The 25,293-nt window shown below is 40.8% G+C and overlaps 1 protein-coding gene and 1 long non-coding RNA gene across 7 annotated transcripts; one reads left to right on the top strand and one right to left on the bottom strand.

Annotated features, from left to right (window-relative positions):
* Positions 1–1,599: 1,599 nt before the first annotated feature.
* hipk1b (homeodomain interacting protein kinase 1b) lies at positions 1,600–20,199 on the top strand. Of its 6 annotated transcripts, none has more exons than XM_026168403.2 (19): positions 1,600–1,701; positions 2,648–2,735; positions 9,193–9,926; positions 10,087–10,278; positions 10,361–10,542; positions 10,669–10,792; positions 11,154–11,273; positions 11,430–11,516; positions 11,629–11,813; positions 11,894–12,044; positions 12,119–12,305; positions 12,517–12,635; positions 13,871–14,005; positions 15,078–15,238; positions 15,624–15,689; positions 16,063–16,230; positions 16,458–16,672; positions 16,766–16,878; positions 18,258–20,199. In XM_026168403.2, the coding sequence occupies exons 3-19, from the start codon at positions 9,195–9,197 to the stop codon at positions 18,732–18,734; spliced, it is 3,414 nt and encodes a 1,137-aa protein (XP_026024188.1). In that variant the 5' UTR covers positions 1,600–1,701; positions 2,648–2,735; positions 9,193–9,194; the 3' UTR covers positions 18,735–20,199. The 6 variants fall into 6 exon arrangements, with proteins under 6 accessions (XP_026024188.1, XP_026024191.1, XP_026024189.1 ...); XM_026168406.2 differs by lacking the exons at positions 1,600–1,701; positions 2,648–2,735 and adding an exon at positions 4,260–4,607 and having other exon boundaries at positions 18,258–18,587; positions 19,021–20,199; XM_026168404.2 differs by lacking the exons at positions 1,600–1,701; positions 2,648–2,735 and adding an exon at positions 4,260–4,607 and having other exon boundaries at positions 15,081–15,238.
* A 2,373-nt stretch (positions 20,200–22,572) lies between these two features.
* Positions 22,573–24,081, bottom strand: LOC113021723 (uncharacterized). The gene is made up of 3 exons (XR_013909044.1): positions 23,942–24,081; positions 23,414–23,784; positions 22,573–23,283 (listed from the first exon to the last, which is right to left on the bottom strand). It is a non-coding gene; the product is annotated as an uncharacterized LOC113021723 (long non-coding RNA).
* Positions 24,082–25,293: the final 1,212 nt, after the last annotated feature.

The raw sequence follows: 25,293 nt of genomic DNA, 5'->3' as shown, positions 1-25,293 counted from the left end.
GTGGCATCAGTGATCTTTCATGATGTGGTCTGCTGCTAAGCGTTCCTTAGCAATACAAATAATTATGAAAATAAAATGAACAAATATTTCCAAATTAATCTTAACACATAATGCTCTGGTCATAATTATATCAAGGTGTTTCACATCAATGAATGTTACACTAGCCTAAATGTATTGCTAAGTAGCAGCCAATCAGAGTGCCCCAAAGGACCCGGCTGGTGGTCAAAAGGAGTGGACACATATCCATACCTCTACAGGTATGTCATCTGGACCAACTACCTGTCCACTCTTCATCCTCTCTACTCTTCATGCTCTTCATAGCTGTCCTAACTCCCTTTTTACTAATTCACTAATTTCCTATATCCTCTTTCTATAATTTTCTTGACTCATCAGCTCATCAAAGTACTCTTTCCAACACTATATACTAACTGAACAAATATACTAACTGAATACTTACATCTCTATATTTAATCACCCTAATCTGCTGCACATCCTTTCAGGTTCAGTCTCGCTGCCTAGTCAGTTGATACAAGTCCTTTCTTTCCTTCCTTAGTGCACATCACATTCACTATAAGGATTTTCCTTTGCCATCTCATTGCCCAGTCTCCCAGTAGTACTGTCGACTTTCTTCTTTTCCATGCTCTTCCTTTAAACCCTTTACTGTACTTCCACCACCAAGTTCCCTTCCCTTCTCTCCTCTGTCCAGAGAAATCAACAAACACCTTCTTGGCAGTTTCCCTCACCACTTCAGCTGTACTTTCCCAGCACACCACAGCCTTGTTGTCTTTTCCTACACGACTGCACGTCCTTATAAGATGACAGGAGAACATAGTTACTTCAGCAAAACTATTAACAGTACATTAGGATAATACTAATGTAATAATTTTAATTAAGAATCTGACATATAAAATCCTACTTAAGTAAAATTTTGCGTATTATCACGAGTATTATATTTATCTTTATTATTTTATACTTTTTAAATATAAAGTATAAATACTTGTGAAAACTTTATGAGTACTTTACAACAAGGGACTTGCTATGCTGTCAAGTTGCTTGACCGTTACACAACTTAAAGTTAGTCGCAACTTGATTAGATATGATTGGATATTTATGAATCAATGCAAGGTGGTGACAGGTTCGTTTGCCTGCTGTGTTTGACATGACATAAGGGTACAGTCTGTTTTTTAACAGCGTTTCTGGATCAGTGTCATCATGAGTTTAAAAAAAAGGAAAGAAAAGAAAAAAGAAAGATTGATGCTTCTCTTCTGTGAAAAAAGTGAACCATGGCATTTCAGGACAAGACTTGGGGAAATTGTTTAATTTTATTTCATGCTTGTAAGCACACTTGAATTTGTGTCATCCATCACTAAAACAAAACAGACTGGCTTCTCTCTGCTGAAAAAAGTGAGATTTGTGCCATCTCAGAGGCTCCTGGAAACTTGGGAAATTTTTATGTTACAAAAACATGACATTTTAAAATATAGAAACCAGATTGATTATTGCTACTCAACAGTAACTGGGGGCGGAGCTTAGCAAATGTGTCAGAGGCCTTTAGAGTGCTTTATGTTCAAATGAATGTTGTCATAGCATTAACTGAAGAAAACATTTTGCAGAGTGCTGGCAGATTTTACACACACTTGCAGTGGATTACAGTTGGAAAAAAGGAGAAGACAGAAAAGGAAGAAGAGATTATTTTCTAAGGTAAGAACCACTGGGCAAGTGACAGTTGCTAAAGTGGAAATTTAAAGGTGACATGCAGTGTCCACATTAATGTTTAACTTTTCTAAACACAGTATGGACCTGTACATGTGTTGCTCTTCTAAGGTACCTTCTTGCTGCATAGTGTGAAATGCTTTTAAGAGTACAACTGTGCATGCAATTTTTGCATTATGGTTACAAAAGAGAAGTTGAATCGTGTATATACCACTTCAGTAAGTTTTTGCATTGCAATGGTGTATTATCTTATTGGATTATTGATCATTTTTACTGAAGTAAATAAATTCTCCTTTGACTGCTCAAGGACATGAAAGACTGTTTCAGATGGGCATCCCTCTTTATTTGTTTTGTCAGACTAGGCTTAGGAGAATGAGGCATTTGTACATGGGTACTCACATTTTGTAATTCCTTTAGTGTGATATAACAAAGCAAGTACTTTCTTACAGCCCATTCTTACACCAACCATGTTTGAAAATCTTCCAGGCTAACTACTAAAATCTAACAAAGAGGAATGAAAATGTTTGAATTTAGGATCTGGTATCTTTTGCTGTTTAGCTAGGGAAACTATGCGTGTGTGTGTGTGTGTGTGTGTGTGTGTGTGTGTGTGTGTGTGTGTGTGTGTGTGTGTGTTAATTTTATTTCATGCTTAAAAGCACACTTAAATCTATGGTCGTCCATCAGTAAAAAAAACAGACTGGCTGCTTAATGCTTCTTTTTCCTGGAAAAAAAAAAGAGATTTGTGGCTTTCCAGACGCGCCTGGAAAATTTGTTATGTTACAAAAAGATGACATTTTAAAATATACAAGCCAGGTTGATTATTGCTACTCAACAGTAACCAGGGTGGAGCATAGCAAATGTATCAGAGGCCTTTAGAATGCTTTTCGTTCAAATGAATGTTGTCATAACATTAATAGAAGAAAACATTTTGCAGGGTGCTGACAGATTTTACACACACTTGCAGTGGATTACAGCGGGAAAAAAAGAGAAGACAGAAAAGGAAGAAGAGATTAATTTCTAAGGTAAGCATCACTGGGCAAGTGACAGTTGCTAAAGTGGACATTTTAAGGGTATATGTCCATGTTAAGTTTAACTTTTCTAAACACAGTGTGGACCTCTACATGTGTTGCTCTTCTAAGTTACTTGTTTGCTGAACAGTGTGAAAGTGTGAAATGCTATTAACATGTAAAAAACAACAACAACAATCATTTATTATTGAAGTTGCATCCAGTAAATCTAATATCACTCATCAATCCTCTCACTTACTGCTTTATTCTGATAGTTAGTTGGACACAGTATTTCATTTCCCCCCATTTGGACTTTATTTTGTTGTCTGAACTTTTTCCAAGCGTTTCAATAAACAGCTCACCTGTTTTCTTTGTCACATCTACAGACTGTGACATTTGAGTACATTTCAGAGCCTGTTAAGAAGTTTAATTAGGACTTGGACTTCTTCCGGGTTCTGATTTTGAGTGTCCAGCCTCAGCGACACATATCAATACATAAAACACTGGTTAGACCTCATAGTCAAAGCCAATACAGACATTGGAAGAACTGATGCAGTGCAGGCACCAAAAACAAAATCACCTGGACAACATTTTGGAGAATGATGTACTTGAACCTTACCCAATACACAGTGTTGGGGAGTAACTGAATATATGTACCAGAATTATGTAATTAAAATACAAAATATGAGTATCTCTATTGCGTTACAGTTACCACATAAACATAGGTGATAATTAGAATATAGTTACTTTGCTGAAATAAATGAATTACACAGTGGTCTTTTCCTGTTTCATATGTTAGGCTATCTCCTCTTTAATTTTGGTAATTCCACACACTGCCGCAAACTCAAACAAAACATGCTTGCTGTTGTGTTCTCCATGCCTATCTCATTATCTCATTCCTTTTTATTTTGTAACATGAATGGTCATGGCCAAAGTCATCATCAGTAGGAAAAGCTGTAAAACTTCTGAAAGTAAAGTTATAAGTTAATGTTTATTCCTACCTTCACATTTTCCAAACCTGTCCTGTGGTCTGGGTTGGAGGGTTTGCCAGGGGAATTTTGGCCCAAAGCCCTATGTTTGACACCCCTGCTGTACTCTAGCTGGTTTAGGCCCTGTCATGTGCCCATAACACTCTTTGCCCTGTTACTACCACTGCTATTATTGTTGTTGTTATCGTTATTATCGTCATCATCATTTTTACTAACACCAAAACGGATCAAACTTTAATTTTCGTTTAACAAAGTTTAGCACAACAGCTGGAAAATTACTGGTATATTCTGGTTACGTCACGGCAATGTCTTTTTTTTTTTTTTTACCGTAACATGTCTTTTTTCCCCCTCTTGTTTCACTTGCTGTGTAACATGATTCCAAATATGGCTGATTATATTTTTGACAATAGAGAGATCATAACAGCGTTGGGTACTTTGTTGTCTGTACATGTTTTTTATTTATTCATATTGTTTAACAAATATATATATCTCATTAATGATAAAATATGAAGAATTCCTGCTAATTACGGTAATGCGCGGAAATGACGTCGGATTCGTAGCTGTATAAGGACGTGGTTAGTTCCGGTGAAAAGTGGTCTTCGCTGCTTTAAGGCAGTCGATTTTAGAGAAGGATAAATCATGTTATAACTAACTGCTGTATAAATTTTAAGATTAGATGAATTCATTTATTGATACCATGAGAACTTTTCCCCTCTGGGGGTTCTGCGCTGTAAGGCCTTCTCTCGCTGTCGGGCTCACCATTGACTGAAGACACAATGCAGGCCTAGCTAGCATTTAAGGTTAACTAGCGGAAGCTAATCGGATTGGCAGCAGACTGCAGTGGGATTTAAACCTCGGACGAAGCCTGTGTTTCCAAGCTGTCCTAACATCAAATCCGGTATGTTCCAAGTCACTCTACATTCACCATCTGTTCTGGGCACCTTGAGAATGATTTGACCCCGCTTGCTTGGATGAGATGTTTTTTAAGCACCATATTGTAAAAAAAAGTGGCTGCGTTAGCATGTTAGCATTAGCGAGTTAAGTATCGTTGCCTTGTTGATTTGATCTTAAGTCTCTTACTTTAGCAGGAAAAACAACTACCAGAAATATGAAGGATTTTAGTTTTTTTTAGTAGCGATATGGAGATGTGTCATCAGTGGCTTGAACACAGCAGTTGTCTATAAACTTCAGTCGTGAATGGTAAACTGTAGCTAAAGAATTTGGTTGAGCCGATCCGTCGAAGATCTCCACCCTCCACCCTTAGCAGGGCAGTTCGAGGGGTTTTTGTTGTAACAAAGGGTCGACTGAAAAACGAGTGAGGGGTCAGTCAGATTTTTTAGGAGGTAAATGCAGCATTGAAAACTAGCTTCAGAACACGGGGACGAGTCGTGCAGGTTATTAATCGAGATTGCAGTAGAAGTGGGTCTGTGTAAGAGCCTGACAATAGGTTTGTGTTAAATACGGGTTTTCGTTTGCAAGACCAGTAGCTTAATTTAACCGACAAACACTTCTGATATCAAAGAGCAGATCACTACTGCCGGGCGGTGTGTTTGTCATGTTCTCCGTGTTGTCTCTGCCTGTTAACGCCGTTATGAAACTTTTCCGTAAGCACGTCCGTCCTTTAATGTTGTCACTATGCTTGCTTGCTATTTCGTTTCTTTTGTCGGTTTACCTAAACCAGCTTACTGACTTGCACAGAAACACACACACAGCTCGCAGTTATTTACAGTGAAATTCACTCTCAAGTTCCAGGTAGCGTTGCCTACAGTTAGATGAGCAACACGCATGACTATATAAACTTAAATTAACACAAGCGTGTTCACTTTTTCCTTCTCCACTAAGAAGTAGATCGTGGACATTGTTTAAAAGCAGATCTGAAGCTATTTTATCGGATAATTTAGGCTTAAATCTTTAAAATAATATTTATTTTATAGAAGAAACATTATTTTTTTATGGAAAGTTTTTAATTGAACAGAATAACTTAAATCAGAATACCTTATTAATCCCTGAGGAAATTATGTGGTTACCGTTGCTCCAAGAAAATAAGAACAGTAACAGACTGAAATAAATTATATAAGATACAACTTACAAATAAAAGATACAAGAAATTAAAAAGTAATTTATTTTATTATGTGGAATGGCTCTAAATGTATACAAATAGGTCAGTTATAAAAATTGGGCTACTCAGAATATACATTTGGCCATTGCTACTGCTTTTACAGGTCCATTCATAAATTTAAAAAATGGAAATAACAGATTTTTAAAAAAAAAATCTTTGGCTTATTCCCTTAAAAGTAAATGAAAATCAGAATTTGCTAAATTTAACTAAAGGTTTCACCACTAGGGCGCAGTGTTTTACCAGAAAGTTTTAATGTAGTTGTCCCCATATTAATAACAGTATTTGCCATAAGTGGTGCAGTAGATTTGTTATAGGGCTTTTTCTCTCTCTCTCCTTTTTTAAAATCACTGGTTTGTTGTTGTTTTTTCACTTAAGATTTTTATTTTTATTTCTGGTGAGTAACAGCAGATCCCCCAATTTTAATTACTTTATCAGACAAGTTCCCACCCCCTGCTTCAACATGACTTTTACCAGGTGCATTTTACCACTCTGTTAGTGGGGTTTTTTGTGCATCATATTTTAGTTATTGGGAAGTCTTCCATCAGCTCATTGTGGTGACAGTTCTACTGGCAGAAGCGAGGCCTGTAATCTTGGAGGAGCTACTGAGGAAACAATGGGTGTTTCAGAGCGGTCGTTGTTCTAGCGATCGCTTGTCATAACTGATTAAGATAGTGATTGGAGCTTGATGTGCTTCGTGGAGCATTGCAGCAACGAAGTGACACACTCATACTTCCTGGACCACTGTCGGATGGTATCAGACTTCAGGATGTTTCGAGTCGATGGTGACATTAACCTGAGCTGCAGGAAGAAATATAGAGAGATGGAAAAGTTGTATGATTACGGACCCTTTACTCCAGGATAGTATTTCTGTGGCCTGAATATTGAACTGGCAGCTGCAAAATCCATCTATATTACTTGCTGAAGGAATTCATCATTGCTGTTGCTGTCTGAATCCAGTTTCGGTCAACATACTTTCCGGATTCTTCAATCAGCTGGAACAGGTCACGTAAATGGCTGTGGTTATTGAATGGATCCTAACTACCCTCTTCACCTCTTACTGGACATGCAGCTGAGCACTTCTGGCTCCCTTCCCAGAATGACAGATACAAAAAAACCACCTCATACAGTAATAGCTGCTTTCATTTTAGTGTTTGTTTGTTTTTTTGTTTGTTAGCTTGCTTTGTTTTTGTTGTTTTCTTTGCAAAACATCAAATATAAGTTGTTTTTCATATGTTCTGGATGCTGTAACACAAATTTTCCCAACTGTTCAGAATTTTTTTTACTTTTATATCCGATATAATTTTCTTTTTTAAACTTTATTTTATTATTTTTAAACTGTCACGTGATCATGCCAGTGACATAATTGAAGGACTGCTGTGTAGATATTCCAGTCACAAAAACATCAAAAGTTTAGTCTGACCACATTGAGAATAGTACAAAGTACAGCACATGTATATTTTATTTTAGTAACTTCTGTAAGTGTATTAGATATAATGCTAAATTTTATTGTGCATCTGTAAAATCTTTTGCATAGCGTTCTCAGGTTGTTTGCACGTGCATCCTCGGAGTCTTGTAGCTGGGGCCTTTGTCTGGCATTTGTTTTCCCACTGTTCAGTCATGTGGTTTTTTGGGCTACTGCCAACTGTATTTGCACAGAAGTAGCAAGAGCTGCTGCCTACACTTGCATGGGTATTTTCTTTATGCCACACATTTGGCATTATAGCAAATTAATAACAAACATTATTAAGATTGCATTACACTTAACATATCCATGAATCCACTAGCATTCCAGTAAATGTCATCATCAGGCAGGAAGCGTGAGGGTCTGCGCAGTTGTCGCAACCCTGTGTCCAAAGTATATGGTACAACCGGTCTGTAAGCTACTCTTATTTGTGCTGTCCGTCACCCAACCAAGAAGAAGAACAAAGTTGTGGCGTACAGAAGGTTAAAGTGGGAGAGTTAAAAACCAAAAGTTTTCATTGCTGCCACCACCTGTACCACTCAGATGTTTACTATTTTTGTTTTTTCTTTCTAAATTCCCTTTCTTTACAAGGGGAATGACTCTTTCTGGGTGCTTAAGGAACTGATTACTGTATTGTTAGCTCCAATACGCATCCTTTCACATTTGCCTCTTGAGCTACATTTCCTCTTCTTTCCACACTGGGCTCTTGCAGTCTGGACTCCATATTGACTCACTACACCACCATGTGATTCAAACTGGCATTACAGAAGACTTATTGTTCAGTTCACTTGGAATCTCAAAAACCCATTAGACACCCCCCGCCCTTTGTTTTTGTTTGATGATTTACCACTTTCCAAAAGAATATGATTTTAATCATGGGTGCCCCTCATGCCTCAATAGGTATGCATGGATTTGGAAATGCAGCTACCCCTTGCGCAAGATCCTGCCTAGTTGTAAAGCTAAATAAGTGTTTCATGCAGTTTTCATTCATCAGGCATACTTCCTGAAATTGCTTAATATGCAGGCATATAGATATGGGTTGAATTTGATCAAACTGTGAGGTGTCGACTTATATTTAATATGCAGCCTGATGCACTGCACTATCTCACTGCACCTAATAAACTTGCAACAAAACAGAACTGTGCAAAATTCTTGAGGCATCTCTCATTTCTTTGTGGGTTTTGGTGTTTTGTTTTTCTTTGTTTGTTTTTTGTTAAGCAATAGTTCTACAGGCTTGCTGAATGTCTTTCAGAGTTCTCCCTTGAAAATTGGCTTTTTCCAGTCATAAAAGGATGATGGGACATTGTCATAATGCTGCTAGACAGCATAGACACAAGTTTGTGAATGTGATGACTCGAGAACATGGCGGTGTAGGATTTTAAATTAATGCCATAGGTGAGTTTACTGAAAATCTCAGACGAGTTTGAATCTTGGTGACATTGACTTCAAGGTTAAGGTCAGAGGTAAATCTTTTCCTGACTTGTGAATGTGGTAACTCAAGAAGTCGTATTGACGGACCAAAACAAAGGGTAGTGAACATCCAGAGAACAACTTTGAATGTCCTTCAAGATGCCTGGAGAACTATCCCTGAAGGCTACTTAAAATGGCAAGAAGCTTGGCTAAGAGTTCAGGCTGTGCTGAGGAATAAATGTGGTCCTTCCAAATACTGACTTCTTTTTGTTTTATATGCTTTATTTCTATTTATGTTTGTACATGCTTCATTAAATTACTGCATCTATTTCCATTTTGGTACCAAAATATAAAGAAATGAGGTTTGGCTGGAGAAATTTACACAGTACAATAATGTATCACAGTTATTGTAAGACACACAACTGTATTTGTTTGGGTTGTTTTGTTTTGTTTGGTAGGCCATGTGGCTAACACTCTTCAATTTCTTTACAGCTATGAGTTCCCAGCAGCTGCAGGTGTTCTCCCCTCCGTCAATCTCCTCCAGTGCCTTTTGCCGCGTCAAGAAGCTCAAGGTGGAAAGCAACGTTTGGGACGTGTCCACCACTGAGGCTTACGGATCCATAGCGGGCCAGTCCGCATACACATTCACCCCAGCCATGGCTGTGCCACCATTTGCGCCATCTCTGGTCTTCCCCCCTACAGCGCCCGGCTCCAGGGGTCAAGTGGTGGTGCGAGCAGCTGATAGCACCGGCAGTCTTCCTCGTGGATCCAGTCGACGCGTCACTGAGCAGGCTACATCCTCCTCTTATGCTCACGAGACGTCCTCTGAAACTAGGGGGCACAGGCATGGGCAGAAGAGAAAGATGGAGGCAGCCAGCGACTGTAGCGGAAGCGGATGTGGAAGCGTCCAGATATTAGAAGAGCTCTCAGCTCCTGCGGCAACTTACTCCACGCGTACAGGCGGCGGTGGAGGCGGGGGCACAGGCCAGTCCATACCTCACTCTGCTCCAACCACCAAGAGCAGCAGCTCCAATGGTGAAGGGGATTATCAGCTTGTGCAGCATGAGATCCTCTGCTCCGTGTCCAGCGGCTATGAAGTGCTGGAGTTCCTGGGGAGGGGCACATTTGGACAAGTGGCTAAGTGCTGGAAGAGGGGAACCAATGAGATTGTAGCAATCAAAATTCTGAAAAACCACCCTTCATATGCTCGGCAGGGCCAAATTGAGGTAAGTAAACAGGATTTTGTTCGATGTACCAGTTTCTTCTAAAAGTTTACGTTACATACACAAATTGCTGTTCACTACACTTGCATTCCCTTCATAGGGGTGTACTAGCGTTTGTCTTTCTCATCATATTTGGTTGTTTTTTTTTTTCCTTTCCTAATAGGTGGGCATTCTGAACCGGCTAAGTGCAGAGAACGCAGATGAGTACAACTTTGTGCGTTCGTACGAATGCTTCCAACACAAGGGTCACACCTGCTTGGTTTTTGAGATGCTTGAACAGAACTTGTACGACTTTCTCAAGCAGAGCAAGTTCAGCCCACTTCCCCTACGGCACATCCGCCCCATTTTGCAGCAGGTTGGCAAACTGTGAATGCAGAAAAAAAGTTGATTCCTCTTTTTTTTCACCCAGACTAACTCTCATGTGTTCATGTCTTTAGGTGGCTACAGCACTAATGAAACTGAAGAGCCTGGGTTTAATTCATGCAGACTTGAAGCCTGAAAACATCATGTTGGTGGACCCCATTAGACAGCCCTACAGGGTGAAGGTCATCGACTTCGGCTCTGCAAGTCATGTATCCAAAGCAGTGTGCTCAACCTACTTACAGTCCCGTTACTACAGGCAAGTGGAGCGTTTAAGTGCCTTTTAGTTTGCAGTGTTATGCGTAAGAGTTGTGTTAATGTGATTCAGTTGTGTAGCCCAGTTCTGTCCCCACATTAATGTATAAATCTCATCTTTCTTGTTTAGAGCTCCAGAGATCATTTTGGGGCTGCCCTTCTGTGAGGCCATTGACATGTGGTCTCTAGGGTGTGTGATTGCGGAGCTGTTTCTGGGTTGGCCTTTGTACCCTGGAGCCTCTGAGTATGACCAGGTCAGTCATGTTCATGGTCCCAAGGACTTACAAGTTAGCAAAAACAGTGCTCAAAGAAAGACTAGGAAAGTCTTCCTTTCGAATAAAGGTCACATTTTTCTTCAAGTAAGCATGACTACATGAATGTGCCACCACCCTGCTTTGTAAGAGAATGGTATTTAGTTTTTCTCACATCAGATTGAGTGTTTTTGGCAAATTATAATTGACCTATTAACCAAGAGAGGGTTCTAAAATGCCATGCCACTCTAAATCCAGGTATACGTATTTAATAAGTCAGTTATAGTACTCTTAACTACACAGTACTTGAAACATCGCAGTTCTGCAGTGATTGCTTTATCTCTATATTTTCTTCTGTGTCCAGATCCGTTACATTTCCCAGACTCAAGGCCTACCTGCTGAGTATCTTCTGAGTGCCGGCACAAAGACTAGCCGCTTCTTCAATCGAGGCCCTGACTCTAGCTACCCGCTCTGGAGGCTTAAGGTTAATATTACGAGTATCTTCTTGAATAAGCTGTAAAGAGACTTGATGCTCGTTTTGATTTGGTTCCTTTATTTTGGTTGTCCCCATTCAACCGATTTAATGTTTGTAAATGGTAGTGTTATGAAACATAAATGGATATTGTGCTTCTTTTTTTAGACCCCGTCAGAACATGAAATGGAGATGGGCATCAAATCTAAGGAGGCTAGAAAGTACATCTTTAACTGTCTGGATGACATGATGCAGGTATATCCAAATAAGTGCATAACCCAGGAAATGGCTTTAAATATGGCATGTAGTGATTGCCTGACCAGGTTTTTCCTTTTTTGTCCTTCCCTTCTTGTCATTAACCTACCAGGTCAACCTTTCCTCTCACTTGGAGGGAACTGACATGTTGGCTGAGAAAGCTGACAGGAGAGAGTTTATAGACCTCCTGAAGCGAATGCTTCGTCTGGATGCTGACAAAAGGATCACACCTACAAAAACTCTGGGTCACCCCTTTGTCACGATGAGCCACCTCATGGACTATCCCCATAGCTCCCAGTAAGTGTGTGTAGCAGGATGAAGAGTTATTGGTCTATTTAAATGCATTTGCTGATGCAATGGTATTAATTCCTCTTCAGTGTGAAGTCGTGCTTCCAGAATATGGAGATCTGCAAGCGCCGGAGCTCCTATGAAAGCAGCAAATCCCTCTACTCGACCAATGCAGTCCCCAGTGCTGCAGCGGGCAACCTCACCGTGACCTTCAGTAGCCAACTAAACCAGCATAACCAGGTATGATGCTAAATTTTTACTCTTCTGTCAACCTGTAGTCTTTGCTGGTATTAATGGGCTTTGTTGTTTAACAGGTGCCTTCTGCAGCGGGTGCGGTGCCTTTGCTGAACTACCAGCCAGCTTTGTACCAGCAGGCGACCATCAACATTCCCGGGCTGACTCAGCAGAGTGTCCCGATCCCAACGCGTCCTGCTGGGCTGTGTAGCCAGACGGAACCCTTCCAGCAGACACTCATCGTCTGTCCACCCTCCACTATCCAAGGTAAGTCATAAAGTTGATTACAAACATTCACTTTGATTTCAGTATTAAAGGTATGAATCCTCTGTGCTGGTTTGTGTCAGGCTTTCTGTACCAACAAAGTCTTGTTTTTGTTTTTTTTACCATCTACTACAATATTTGTAGATGTTGTAGTAGATGGTAGATCCTTTTAATCCTTTAATAATTGAGATGTTTGTCATAATTTGTTTTCTAGGGCTGCAGTCATCCAGTAAGAGTTCCAGTTTCCCGGTGAGGGTGGAGAACTCTGTACCGATAGTACCTCAGAACCAGTCTACTCAGTCCTTGCAGATACAGCCAAGTATGCTGACACAGGTAAGAGTTTGGAAGGTCCAGCGTTTGAAGGAATTCTTGAGTTTTGTGTTGTTGTTGTTGTTTTTTTTAATTTATGAATTTTCTATCAAGAGACACAGCATCTTGTTTTTGTTTTTTTTTAACCTTTTCTGTTCCCTAGTTATTTTTGGGTGAGTTTGATTGTGGATTTACAGTGGGTGATGTTATGACTGTTTAAAAAAAAAAAAAAAAAAGCGTTGTGTGTGACTGTTTGCAACCTTTACCTGAGAACTTTTCCGCTTTTAGACGTGCCACACACTTGGCAAGAGAGTGGGAGTGCACACACGGGCAGGCAGAAAGAAGTGCTGCGGCTTTGACTGATTTGCTCACTTTTCACCGTTTTATTTGTAATTCTATGCTTCTGTGCCGTGAATGGATTCAGTCTTTATTGTGACCATTCGAGTGACAGCTGTGCATTCTGAATGGGTCCAACACTGAACATAGATGGAGGTTATATTCACATTTCCTGGAAGAAGAGATGAGGTTAAGTTGTAACTGGGGTCTGGTGTATTTGGGTTTTCTTTATTATCTGATGTAACTTAAACGTACATAAATACACCTTTTTTTCTTTCTTTTTTTCTGAATAATCTGTCATTCAATAATTTCAGCTCAGGGGTTACTGTAAAAAATCTGGAAACATCCCGCTGTTACTTGCACCAGTTTGTGGAGCACTGATGCCTTGTTTTGCTCCTTTGTGGATATACTGAGTGCATCTAAAAATTCTCCCTGCTTTTGTTGGTCTTACTGCCAGGAGGAAGGCAGATCGGGTTCTTCTAAGGAATTTAGGGCATAAGATGTTAGCTACTTAAATGCAATTGTTGAAATAAGTCGAGGGCCTGGGCTTTACTGTATTCTGTTTGTTTTTCTTTTTCTGTTGACTGTGTGTCTCCACTTGAATTTGCTTTAAGAGCTGACTGGATCACCACTTTTGGCCAGGCCTCTTATTCCCAGTCTTTTTATGTGGGAGAAAGGCCACATGTGTAGTGAGACTCATCTGGCTCCAAAAGCTGGTTAATTGCAGTTTGCTAAATTGAGGAATAATTGCTGCACTCTGCAGAGACCAGGTCTCCAGATGGGCAGCAGTGCCAGTGTGCATCTCTTGTGCAGCTGGGTGTATCTGCTCTGCCTGTTTTTATTTTAAAAAAGAGAAAAATCTGTATCAGTCTTGAAGGGCGCTACTTTTCGTCATGACTTAACACTGCCCCTCCCTCCTCCAGGGTTCCTGCACACCCCTGATGGTGGCCACCCTGCACCCACCCCCAGCAGGCCTAGCCCCGCAGTATTCTCTGCCCCTTGGGCTGGGCACTGGGGTGGGTCGGCCTACCCTCCTGGAACACACAGCCACAGTGCTGGTAAAGCAACGATGACATACCCGAAGAAAGACATGCACACTCCCTCTACCACTAACAATGCCATCTCTCTCCTGCCCTGCTCTCCTTTTTTTTTCTTTTCTTTTTTTTGTTTTCTTTGCAAGTGTTCCGCTCCCTCTCTGCCACGCGTTGTAAGGGGCCCATCTTTGTTTTACACATCGTATTTCAGCATCGTTCCTCTTCACATGTGGATTTGTCACCTTTCATAATTATGGTCGTTTGATGCAAATTTTTATAGGAAAATCAAACGTTTTTGTGTGTGTTCTGGCATCACATTTTATATTACTACTTTATTTTATAAACCCCCTCCACAGTGCAAAATTGACCAAATTTACACTGCGTTTTTACTCATGCTCGCCCCACACCATTCACAGTTTCATTCCCCAGTCTTTCCCCATAGGTCTGCTGAGGGCATGGAGCGCATGTGTTGCTGAGTTGGTCTGCGCTTTGCTTGCAGCTTCTCTTGTCATGTCCTTCCTTGGTTTCAGCAGAGGGGGCTGCAGCAACAAAGTCTTCTAAACTGTCCTGACAGCCTGTCTGACTCTGACACATACTTTTTTCTTTTTTGTGTTTGTTTGGTTTTTGTTTCAGCCCCAGAACATGTGGCATGCCTTTTCCCAAGACATATCATCAGCAGACTGTTTAGCAGCAGGGAACTCAACTAATCTCTTAGTGTTTCTTCTTTAACAGGCACCATGGTTCTGCCTACTTGTCTTTATACCTGATCTGACATTTTACAGTGCTTCATTGTTTGTGCTTTGCATGATTATCATCTTGTGGATTTGTTGCAGGGCAATGTTATAATTAAGGAATGGCTTGGGAAAGGTTGCTCGCTTATCTAGCTTTGCGCTCTTGCCTGTAGAAGAGATTGGCCATTGGCTTGCCTCTTTGTATTCAGTCTTTGGAATTTATATGTCCGCATGGCTCAGTTTGTCTGGCCCATTCCAACAATCAGATAATTTGTTTTCATCCATACACAATTTGTCTTCCATATTACATGTACTCAAGTGTTGGTTGTTGTGTTTTTTTTTCTTTTCTGTTTGTTTTTTCTCAGCAGGCCTGGCCCACTGGTACCCAACAGATCCTCATACCATCATCATGGCAGCAGGTCCCAGGCGTAGCCATCCACGGCTCTGCCCATCAGTCAAATGTCACCGAATCACCTGTGGAAACGATTCACTCAGATGCTGCCACGCAGCAGGGACACAGCTGGCGGTGGGTCAACCAACAACTGTTAAAGATGCATGTAGACTGATGGGCTTCTCAAATTTAAAGCTGAATCATTTTCAATGTTATTTCTTTCAGGTTAAATTAGAATAAAAATAATGAAATCGATTAAATATTAAATAACTTTCTATCGCTTTTCATAACTAGTATCTGAAATGCTATGTTATTGTTATTTCATACGCAAACACTTTGGCCTCCAATTAACTCATTTCAGATAAGTTAATAAGATGCTACAAATCTTTTGGGGGTTTTGTTTAGTTGAGTAGCAACACTAGAACTGGTTAATTTCATACTACATGAGAAATACTGCATTGAAAGGTGAAGTAAAATGGCAAATATGAAGGCTAAACTAGTCTGACCTTTGACCTTATAGGAGCATTACCAAGACTCAGCAGGAGAGGAAGAAGGTGAAAGCCAGACGTGGAGAGAACAGAAACAGGTTGGTACAGCTCTGCTCTTCTTCCAGTTTAATTTTAAGAGTCCTCATTGGGGTTTAAGCTACCATACTGAGGGAGAGATGGCTAAAGGGCCTGTGACGGTTGCCACACTGGTTCTTTCGCTTGCAAACAGTGACAGGACACTTTTTATACCTGCACTGAGGGCACAGCATCCACTGCTGTATTCTGCTAAACGATAGGTGTTGCCACTCAGACAAAAAGCCTTCTTATGGGAGTAAAAACTAGTTGAAACTAGAAGCAAAGAAAATGGCGTTATTTTTAAATTTTTATTTAAAGTCTTCTTCGTGGTACCGCAGCTGATGGGTTGAACACACAGTCAATGGTTGGTGATGGTGGTGTTTTTCTTTCCCGTAGGGGTGTATCTACTGCATCAGTGGTCAGTAGTGGCGTGACTCCACCCAGCTCCAGCGCAGCCTTGTCACAGCCGATCGTGATCTCGGACACGCCGAGCCCAGCGGTCAGCATCATTACGATTCACAGTGACACAGACACGGAGGATGAGCATAAGTTCCACCCTGCTAGGTGAGAACAGGATGCTCTTCTGCACTGAACAGTGGTGTGGTGTTTCTTTCTCAGATCACTTTCATTCCTAAGTTGAAATTTCAGAATGTCAAGGTAAATGAGAGAAATGCAAAGCAAGGCTTCTTTGAGCTCATAGACAGCACTGGGACCCAATTCATGTAGAATGAAAGCTGTTGACGTACTCGTTTGCCTGATATGACCCGGGAAATTACTTACTTCCTCCACAGTCTTGAACTGAGCCAGCGCACCAACGTTATCAGCTGTGTGACCGTACACGACTCGGACTCCTCTACCGCCAGCCCCCTGACTCCCCTTCCACGCACTCTTAACCCAGCAAGCACCATGTCATCTCGCCAGGCCAAGTCTCTGGCAGTAGTGGCACCTTCAGTCAAAACACAGGCATCTGAGAGAGGAGCAGAGTCCCGAGGACGCTTGGAGACTGGTGAGTCACCCGTGTGCTGCTGTAGTTTTAGCAGTGTATTTAACTGAAGTGTGAAAGCATAATTAAGTATGTCTTACTGCTTTGAATTCTCAGTGAATTACATCAAGCCCAAGAGATCCTCTAACAGACAGCCGTGCAGTTCAGGGGAAAGTGTGGAGCGCCATGGACTGGTGCCAAGCCAGTCGCACCCTTTAAACCTCAGCCAGGTGAGGCTTGTTTTATCTTGTTGGTTTTACATTAAGTAATTAATGTGTGTTAATGGGACATTGTTTTGTGAGAATCCTTGTCCATAACCACGCAACTAATCAACTACAGGAGGCTGGGCCCTTATTTTGATTGTAGCAATATGAGGAGAGTAAAGGTTATAGGTAAGCTACATCAGAGTGCACCATGTCATCATGTGATTGAGTGAAAAGGTCAGGATCTGTCATAAGTTATGACATTAGCACCTTTTCCCAAGGATTCTTAATATCCTGTTATTAAAGGCCTACGTGTATTTACTGCCCTCTGCTGGGGGAAACGTGTATTGAAACTTTTTCGGTGAGGTTTGCATTTGTACCATATGCAGCGATTGGACAGCTGAACATCTAAAAGTATCTAATTTTAGCATTAGTTTTGCTTTATATGCACATTATGTCAAGCACCAGGAGTTTCCCCTCGTTTTTTTCCTCTTAAGGCTCCGGCTGTTATTTTTACAACACAATTAGTGCTGCAGCTGGTTTTTTTTTGTTTGTTTGTTTTTTTAGTAATTGAATTATTCCATCAATTGAGTAATCAGAATTACTTTTGTAAATAAAAATATTAAATTAATAATAAATTTTAGAAATTGTAACAATTTAAAAATAAAAATAATACAGTGTATAGATAGATTATATATATATTTTTTGTTTTGTTCATTGTATTTACATGCCAAGTTAATCTTGTTTTCAGGCTTCTTGGAAGGCTTTCTTACATTAGAAGAGAGCAAAAGGGTTGTGACAGTATTCTATCTCCTGAGGTAGATTTAATGTGTTTTTATGTGTGTTTTGTGCATGCATTAGATTTTATATTAACGTAAATCTTAAAAATAATATTAGTAAAGTCAAATGTGCACTAGGGCACCCTATGCCCCCCTTTAGACCCACCCACTCAGACTATGTTAACAGGTCATCTGCACACACATGCGTTTATTTTAACTTCTGTAGCTGTTAAGATTTTTCACTGTGCAAAACAAAGTGCGGTAGATGGGAGCAAATCCAGAGTTTGCTTTTCTTCATGTTGGAGCAAGTTCAGTAGGTGGTTTGACAGTTGTGGCAGTTACGGTAACGCTTTTTTTATAATTGAGTTACTCGATGAATAATTGCAGCCCTTTTAAAAAGCCCAAAGCTGTCTGCGGTGTAGGTAACATTCAAGCGCGCACCTTCATCTGTTATCTGGCAGTTATATAACACAAAAAAAGGGAGGGGAAAAACAAGTGGGGGTTTGTTTGTTTGTTCCTCCCCATTTGGCACAAAAAACTGACGATACCAAAGATGTAGATGCAGACTATAATCTTCTTGCATGTTGTACCCAGCGTCTGATTGAGTGTATGTATTTATTTTCAAAGGTTCACACAGTAGTTTCTTCATCTCAGGAGCGTTCGGGGCTCTCCCACAGCGACTCATCGTTACGTCGCCAGCAGACGTTCCACCAGGCCGTCTCAGCCTCTCACTACAGCTTCCCCGAGGTGGCAGCCCTGGCGTCCGGCTCGGCCGCTGCTGCCGCCCCCCCCAGCCTATATACCTACCCGGCCTCTACTGCCCTCTCCTCAGCCTCTCAGGCCACGGAGCAGCTGCTGGGCCGTGGTCACAGCACCCACGGACACTCCCCCTCCGCTTATGCAGCAACGTACACCTCATCCTCCTCCAGGAGAGACTCGGCCAGTCGCAAGGACTCGGTGAGCAGCCTGCTGCACGGCCTCCCCGCAGCCTACCAGCATCAGTTCGCCACTGGTTCTCCTTATGTTAGTGTGACGCCCCGAACCGAGGTTTACAGTGCCTACCAGCTAAGCCCTAGGCGCCTCGCGCAGTATCCATATTTGTAGGAAATCTCGCACAAAGAATTGGGGGGGGGTCACTTCCCCATATGATATCACAAAGGGACATTTTAAACTGTAGAGTAACTGTTGGTCACTTATTGTTTGCTGCTTTGAACTACAAGACAGCGTTTCACCTCTAGCACATTTATATGCTCTTACGGACTCTTAGTGTTATTGAAATGATCTTCTGTATTATTTATCTTTTTTTCCCTTTTAAATTGTTTATGGTCCACATTTTATCCCCATTGCATCCTGATGTATTAATATGGTGTTGTTGAAACATATTTTACAGCTGTTTTATCTCGAGGTTATCTGTGAAGAGAGATTTTCCTCCTATCACAAGCTGCAACGAAACTTGAGGAGCTTCAAGACGCTGACTTGCCAGACTGATGAAGCTGACAGTTTTTAGTTTTATTTTAGTTTTTTTTTTCTCTTGTTCCTTCCTGTGAACCTTATTATAAAGTTTTCACACTAATCCACTGAGGCCCTGTGTTTTTAGTGATATAATAATGACTGTACCTTATGTTTGTTTACTCATATATGTCTTCTGTTTATTAAATTAAGTTTTAATGTCTGTGCGAGGTAGGAAGAGCGAGGTCCACGAAGATGTGGATTAAAAGAAGAGATACGGTGAAAACTGATGGATATGTGTTAATTTAAGTGCACATGTGATAGTCTGTTAATGTAGTGACAGTGTTTTTTAGCCAGGATTGATTGTCCTTATGCAATAGAATCTCTTTAAAAACAACAACAAAAAAAAACCCTACAATAACTGAGTGCTGAATGTATTTATGAAATTCAGAGTGGATGCCCAGTCTGAGAAATGATGTGAAAAACTGTTTTTAAATTGTAAGAGCGGGGAAATCAAATGTCCTTGAAATAAATATTTTTTTTAAAAAAACCTCACATGGGCTGGGGAGAGGGGGGAAGATGAAACACACAAATTTCACCCCAAATTCCCACGCCTCTCCATAACAAAGGAGATTTTCCTTTTTTCTCCCTGTGACGCTCTGAAAATGCTTGCTAGGAAGTTGTAACAAACTTGCACACTGTGCTACACAAGGACTGACTGATTAAATGTATGCAAACTGTCTCAGTTTAGCGTTCTCATGAATTATCCCGTGTCTCAAAGAGAGATCTTTATACTGCTATGTCTCGCCCAGAGGTGCAGCTGTCCTTTACATGTACAGCTTACTTCGTCTCAGAAAGGTTTTCTATACTAAAGTTTGGAGAACAGCAGTCACTGTGTTTTTGAATTTTTAAAGGAGGTGTTTCTTTGGATTATCAGCTTTTTTTTTTTTTTTCCCCCAAAGTAATTCCTTTCCCCTTGTTTGCATCAGTTTTGTGTTGTAACGTCTGTGTTTAATCCTAACATAGTATAATAAAGAGGCTGTTAGATCTAATTCAGGGACAAAGGTTTCAGCTAAGTAATCCAATTTCATTGTTTTCCAATAAAATAACCTCAAATTCACAGCGACTCGTTTCCTCATTCATTCCTTTTTTTTTTTTTTTTCTCTCTAAGATAACTCTTTATTGTCATTGCGCAGTCATACATAGTACAATGAAATTGGAAAACTGTCCTACGTCAGCACTACATATAATATGACACACACTATATTAACTTAGTAATAAAAAAAGAACATATATAATATTTGTATTGCACATTAGTCATTATTGCACCTTGTTATAAATATAAATATTATTATTGTTAATGTTTTTACTGTTGTTACCTCCCCCCCCAAAAAAAAGTCCAGGGAGGTATCCAGTCAGGTCAGCTATTTACATTGATCAGGCCTATTGCTCTGTTGTAAAAGCTGTCCTTGAGTCTATTTGTTCGGGACCTCAGCAGCCTGAACCTCCTGCCAGACGGCAGCAGCTTAAACACCCGGTGTCCTGGGTGTGTACCGTCCCGTAGGATGCTGCGTGCCCTCTTGAGACAGCGAGTGCTGTACAGGTCCTTCAAGGAGGGAAGTCGATGTCCAATGATTTTTTTGGGCCATATTGATGACCCTCTGGAGTGCCTTTCTGTGTGCTGTGGTGCAGCTGGAGAACCACACACCGATGCAATATGTCAGCACACTTTCAATGGAGCAGCGGTAGAAGACGGTCAGCAGCTCCTTCTTCAGGTCCATTCTTCTGAGGATTCTTAGAAAGTGGAGATGCTGCTGGGCCTTCATTAAAACCGCAGAGGTGTTAGAGCGCCATTGGAGGTCTGTGTCTATGTGCACACCCAGGAACTTGAAACTGGAGACCCTTTTAAAGCACTCCCCGTTGATGCTGACAGGCTGCAGCTCAGACTTCCTCCTTCTGAAGTCAACTACCAGTTCTTTTGTCTTGGTGGTATTGAGGTCCAGGTTATCTACACACCAATCTGTCAGCCTCTGAACTTCAGCTCTGTACGCCGTCTCATCTCCCCCAGAGATGAGCCCCACCACGGTGGTATCATCTGCAAACTTGATGACTCCGTTGTCTGGGTGGGTACTAACACAGTCATGTGTGTACAGTAGGGGACTCAGTACACAGCCTTGTGGAGAGCCAGTGTTGAGGCTGAGGGGTGAGGAAAGATGAGGCCCACTCTAACTCTCTGTGCACGGTTTGAGAGGAAGTCTCTGATCCAGCGGCAGGTGGTAGAAGGAAGTCCGATTTCCAGCAGTTTAACTATTAGTCTGTCCGGGAGTATCATATTGAAAGCAGAGCTAAAGTCAACAAAGAGCAGCCTGGCGTAACGGCCATATTCATGAATTTAACTACCTACATGTATCTAAATTCCTCCTAAACTGAAACTACCGAGGAGAAATTCATAGTAACTTGAAAAAATGGTAAAATGATCAGTAAATTCTTTCCCCATGTGTAAGTCTTATCAGGTCTGGATTGTTATTAGCAGTGTTGGTCAAGTTACTTGAAAAAGTAATCAGTAACTAATTACTTCCCCAAAGGGTAATCCCATTACTTTACAGATTACTTAATTTCAAAAGTAATTAATTACTTAGTTACTTTTTAAAAACACGATTTACAACCTGAATAGGTGATAAAGCGATAGATCTTTCAGCCCAATTCTACTTTTTCTGAATAATCCATCATACAAAATGTAATCAAATGGAAGTCTCTTTTTAAAACTTGTTTTATCAGTTTTAATCTTTTAACTTTATGCATCAAGCAAAAATTTAATTATATGCTCTATTTTTACCTGTAAAGCAGGAGAGGGGTAGGCGGAGGTTTGCTACGTTTGTTACAAGTAACGCATTACTGCCCATCTCTGGTTATTAGTAAGGAACTGACATGAGTGGAGACAATAGGGGAGATGAGAGCTTTAATTTTAACAGGAAGCTCACAAGCAGTGTGACCTGTACATGTGGGCGATCGTGGCTCAAGAGTTGGGAGTTCGCCTTGTAATCGGAAGGTTGCCGGTTCGAGCCCCGGCTTGGACAGTCTCGGTCGTTGTGTCCTTGGGCAAGACACTTCACCCGTTGCCTACTGGTGGTGGTCAGAGGGCCCGGTGGCGCCAGTGTCCGGCAGCCTCGCCTCTGCCAGTGCGCCCCAGGGTGGCTGTGGCTACAACGTAGCTTGCCATCACCAGTGTGTGAATGGGTGGATGACTGGATATGTAAAGCGCTTTGGGGTCCTTAGGGACTAGTAAAGCGCTATATAAATACAGGCCATTTACCATTTACCATGTGTGAAAGAATACAGCATAGAAGGGTGATACATTTTTACGATGGTTAATGATTTAAGGTTTTTATACGATTGTGAAACATAGTAACATATGTGCAGAGATAGCTGGCTCTTGGTGTCAATAAACACAGCAGAGTACAGTAGAGTCTCAAAGAAAACAATGAGTGCTGGATACTTTTGAACATTTATTAAACGGTTCCCATATTTGAAAACTGAACATGTGCTCCTTCAGTTCCAAACACTTTATTCACAGATGATGTTCATTAACATGTTTGTATCACAGACGGCTATTTACATACATAGTAGACAGTTTGCATTTCACTGTATTTAGTTAAAACCCTTCATTTTTGTGATTCTTATAATAGAAAAAAATTAACAAAAATGACACTGTTTTCTTAAAAATGTATAAAACAGGTAAAGTGACAAAAAAGTTTCATTATAAAATAAATCATATTATAAAAATCATGCTTTAAATCATCTTCGTTGTTCAGATAAACAGTGCTGATCTGATTTATTTTTTCATTAGTACATTTGCTGTTGCTGATATAAAACAACAAAAAGGTTCACAGTCACAACTTTAAATGGAGGCAGATTCAGTGCCTTCCAAATCACAGTCAAGTTCACACAAAGTCAAGCCGCACGGAAGACTTTCAGGCCTTCACTCTTCACAAGACGCAAACTCTCACTGAAGCCCTGTGTGCAGGTCCATTACGTGGAGCTCAGATCATGCAAACTTTACGGTCTTGCACACTTCAGTCTACGATTAAACAACATGTAAGAGGTACAAATCCTGCTGTTAATCACTTAGTGTCTGCTCTGCAGAGGCATGCAGCTGAAAACCCTCAAGAGTGTGGACTTCAAACGTGAATGCTGTGAAACGGGTCTAAAAGGAAAGAGGAGAAATTTTATTTATTGAGATCTCTAGGTAAGATACAGACTACAACTTCTCTCAAAAAAAAAAACAAAAAAAACCCCCAGAGGAACTGGACCGCAGTTCTGAAGCTTATACTTACAGTGAGTGCTCGATGAGTAGCGACTTTGGGTCTTTTAAATCCTCCATTGAATGGTTCTCATTCTGATTTTGCTCCGTGGAAATCTGGTCCCAGATTTCTGTGTTGACCCACAGAGCCCCTGGCAAAGTCAAGCTGGCTCTGGTGCAGGTAATCCAACGACAGAGAGGGCAGGAGACGGTGTAGATGGCACCCTCCAGCTTGGACATTCTCTCCAGACAAGGGGCGCAGAAGGTGTGGTTGCAGTGGAGGACCCGCGGTATCCTGTTGCTGCGTGAATACTCGTAGCAGCACACGCAGCACTCGAGCTCCTCGGCGGTGACCATGCTCGTATCAGATATGCAGAATAAGCAATGCGTGGAAGGCTGCTTTTTCTGCGATACAGAAAAAACACAAAATAGGTGAGTGGAGGGGAAAAATAGACACAATATAAAATATTCACAAATGTAAAACTGAAACGTGAAGAAATTCAGCTTTTCTTTAACAGGTGCTCAGTAACAAAATCATCTAAGAATCATTTGAAATACTTACTTGCTTGTTTGCTGCTGAGCGTTGCGTCTCTGAGTGTAGAAGAGGTGTATTGTGCCAGTTTGACTGGTTGAACGCTTTTTAAAGCCCTCCCTGATCACGAGGCCGTGTCATTTCCAAGGAAGTCTTGCCCTCAGGTAAATAATATTCTGTGGAACTTCACTCTATAGAAAGGGTGTGCGTGCATGCAAGTCCACGTATCTTTCATAGTTGTTTTATTAACCATTTGTTGACTATTAAAACTTTACGAGGACCTAAATTTGACTTCTTTTTTTAAAGAGAAAATAAACTTGAGTTTTGTTGAACTGTTAAGCTGATTTTATCTGTGCAGCAGATAAAAACAGCATGTGATGTTGTCAGAGAATGGACTTCCACCTATGTATTATTTTCAGTCTAAACCCTCAAAAAACTTTACATGGAAGTCACATTTTTCACTCTACAAACTTTGAGGTCTTCATAAGCATTTACTTCCAATTTAAAAAAAAAAAGAAAACCTGACATGCATGCGTTTGTTTATGCTGGCAGAAAAACCGAACCACTCAGGGGAAAACACAACAGGCACGTCCCACAGAAAGACACCAGGAAGTTGCAAAAACCCAGAAGCTTCTGGCTGTGAGGCGCTGACCACTGAACCACTGCGTCATCATTAAGCAAATGGAGATATTATTATTAAATGCCCCACTGAGCAGGGTAATTTATTTGCATTTTACTATGAAAACAGAGACAATGCCACACAAGATTAATTGAAGCATGGTAATTTGGGCATTTGCTGTATAATCACACAAACGCACTCTCATCATAATCATCATGTTTGTCTGATTTTGAGATGGCGCCGAGAAAAGAGCAACGAACAAGAGAATCTTCTGCTTTCGGAGTTTTCTTCCTGTGGAAGGATTAGATGCAGTACAGTAGAACCAGCTTTTACTAAATGCAATGCACAACAGTAAATCATCAGCAATTGCGTGAGCCAGCACCACTAACACGACCGCGTGTTTGACTGCACAGCCCTAAGAAAAATCACTGGGTGTTTTCTTTAGAGCCACGACAGACAAGCTGGACATTTCTATAAATAAAAGAGAACAAAAACACAAAGAGAAAAAATGATTTAAAAAAAAAAAAAAAAAAAAAGAAAGAAATAAAAGGAATATACAGAAACAAAAAAAAAAAAGGTTCTCTGCATGGGTCTCCTCATTTAATCCTATGTAGATTGCTGCTATACTGATTGGCTAAGCCAAATTAAAAGGTCCTTGTCTCCGTTTATTTTTGTGCAGACAATGCTTGGCTCATGGGTTGACTGGAGAGACCATCTGCACTAACATCTAACTCTGACCGTGTAGCTTTAGCTGCTTCACAGG

Source organism: Astatotilapia calliptera, chromosome 5, assembly GCF_964374335.1.
Source record: "Astatotilapia calliptera chromosome 5, fAstCal68.1, whole genome shotgun sequence".
Lineage (NCBI taxonomy): Eukaryota > Metazoa > Chordata > Actinopteri > Cichliformes > Cichlidae > Astatotilapia > Astatotilapia calliptera.
This window is presented reverse-complemented; position numbering and strand designations above follow the sequence as displayed.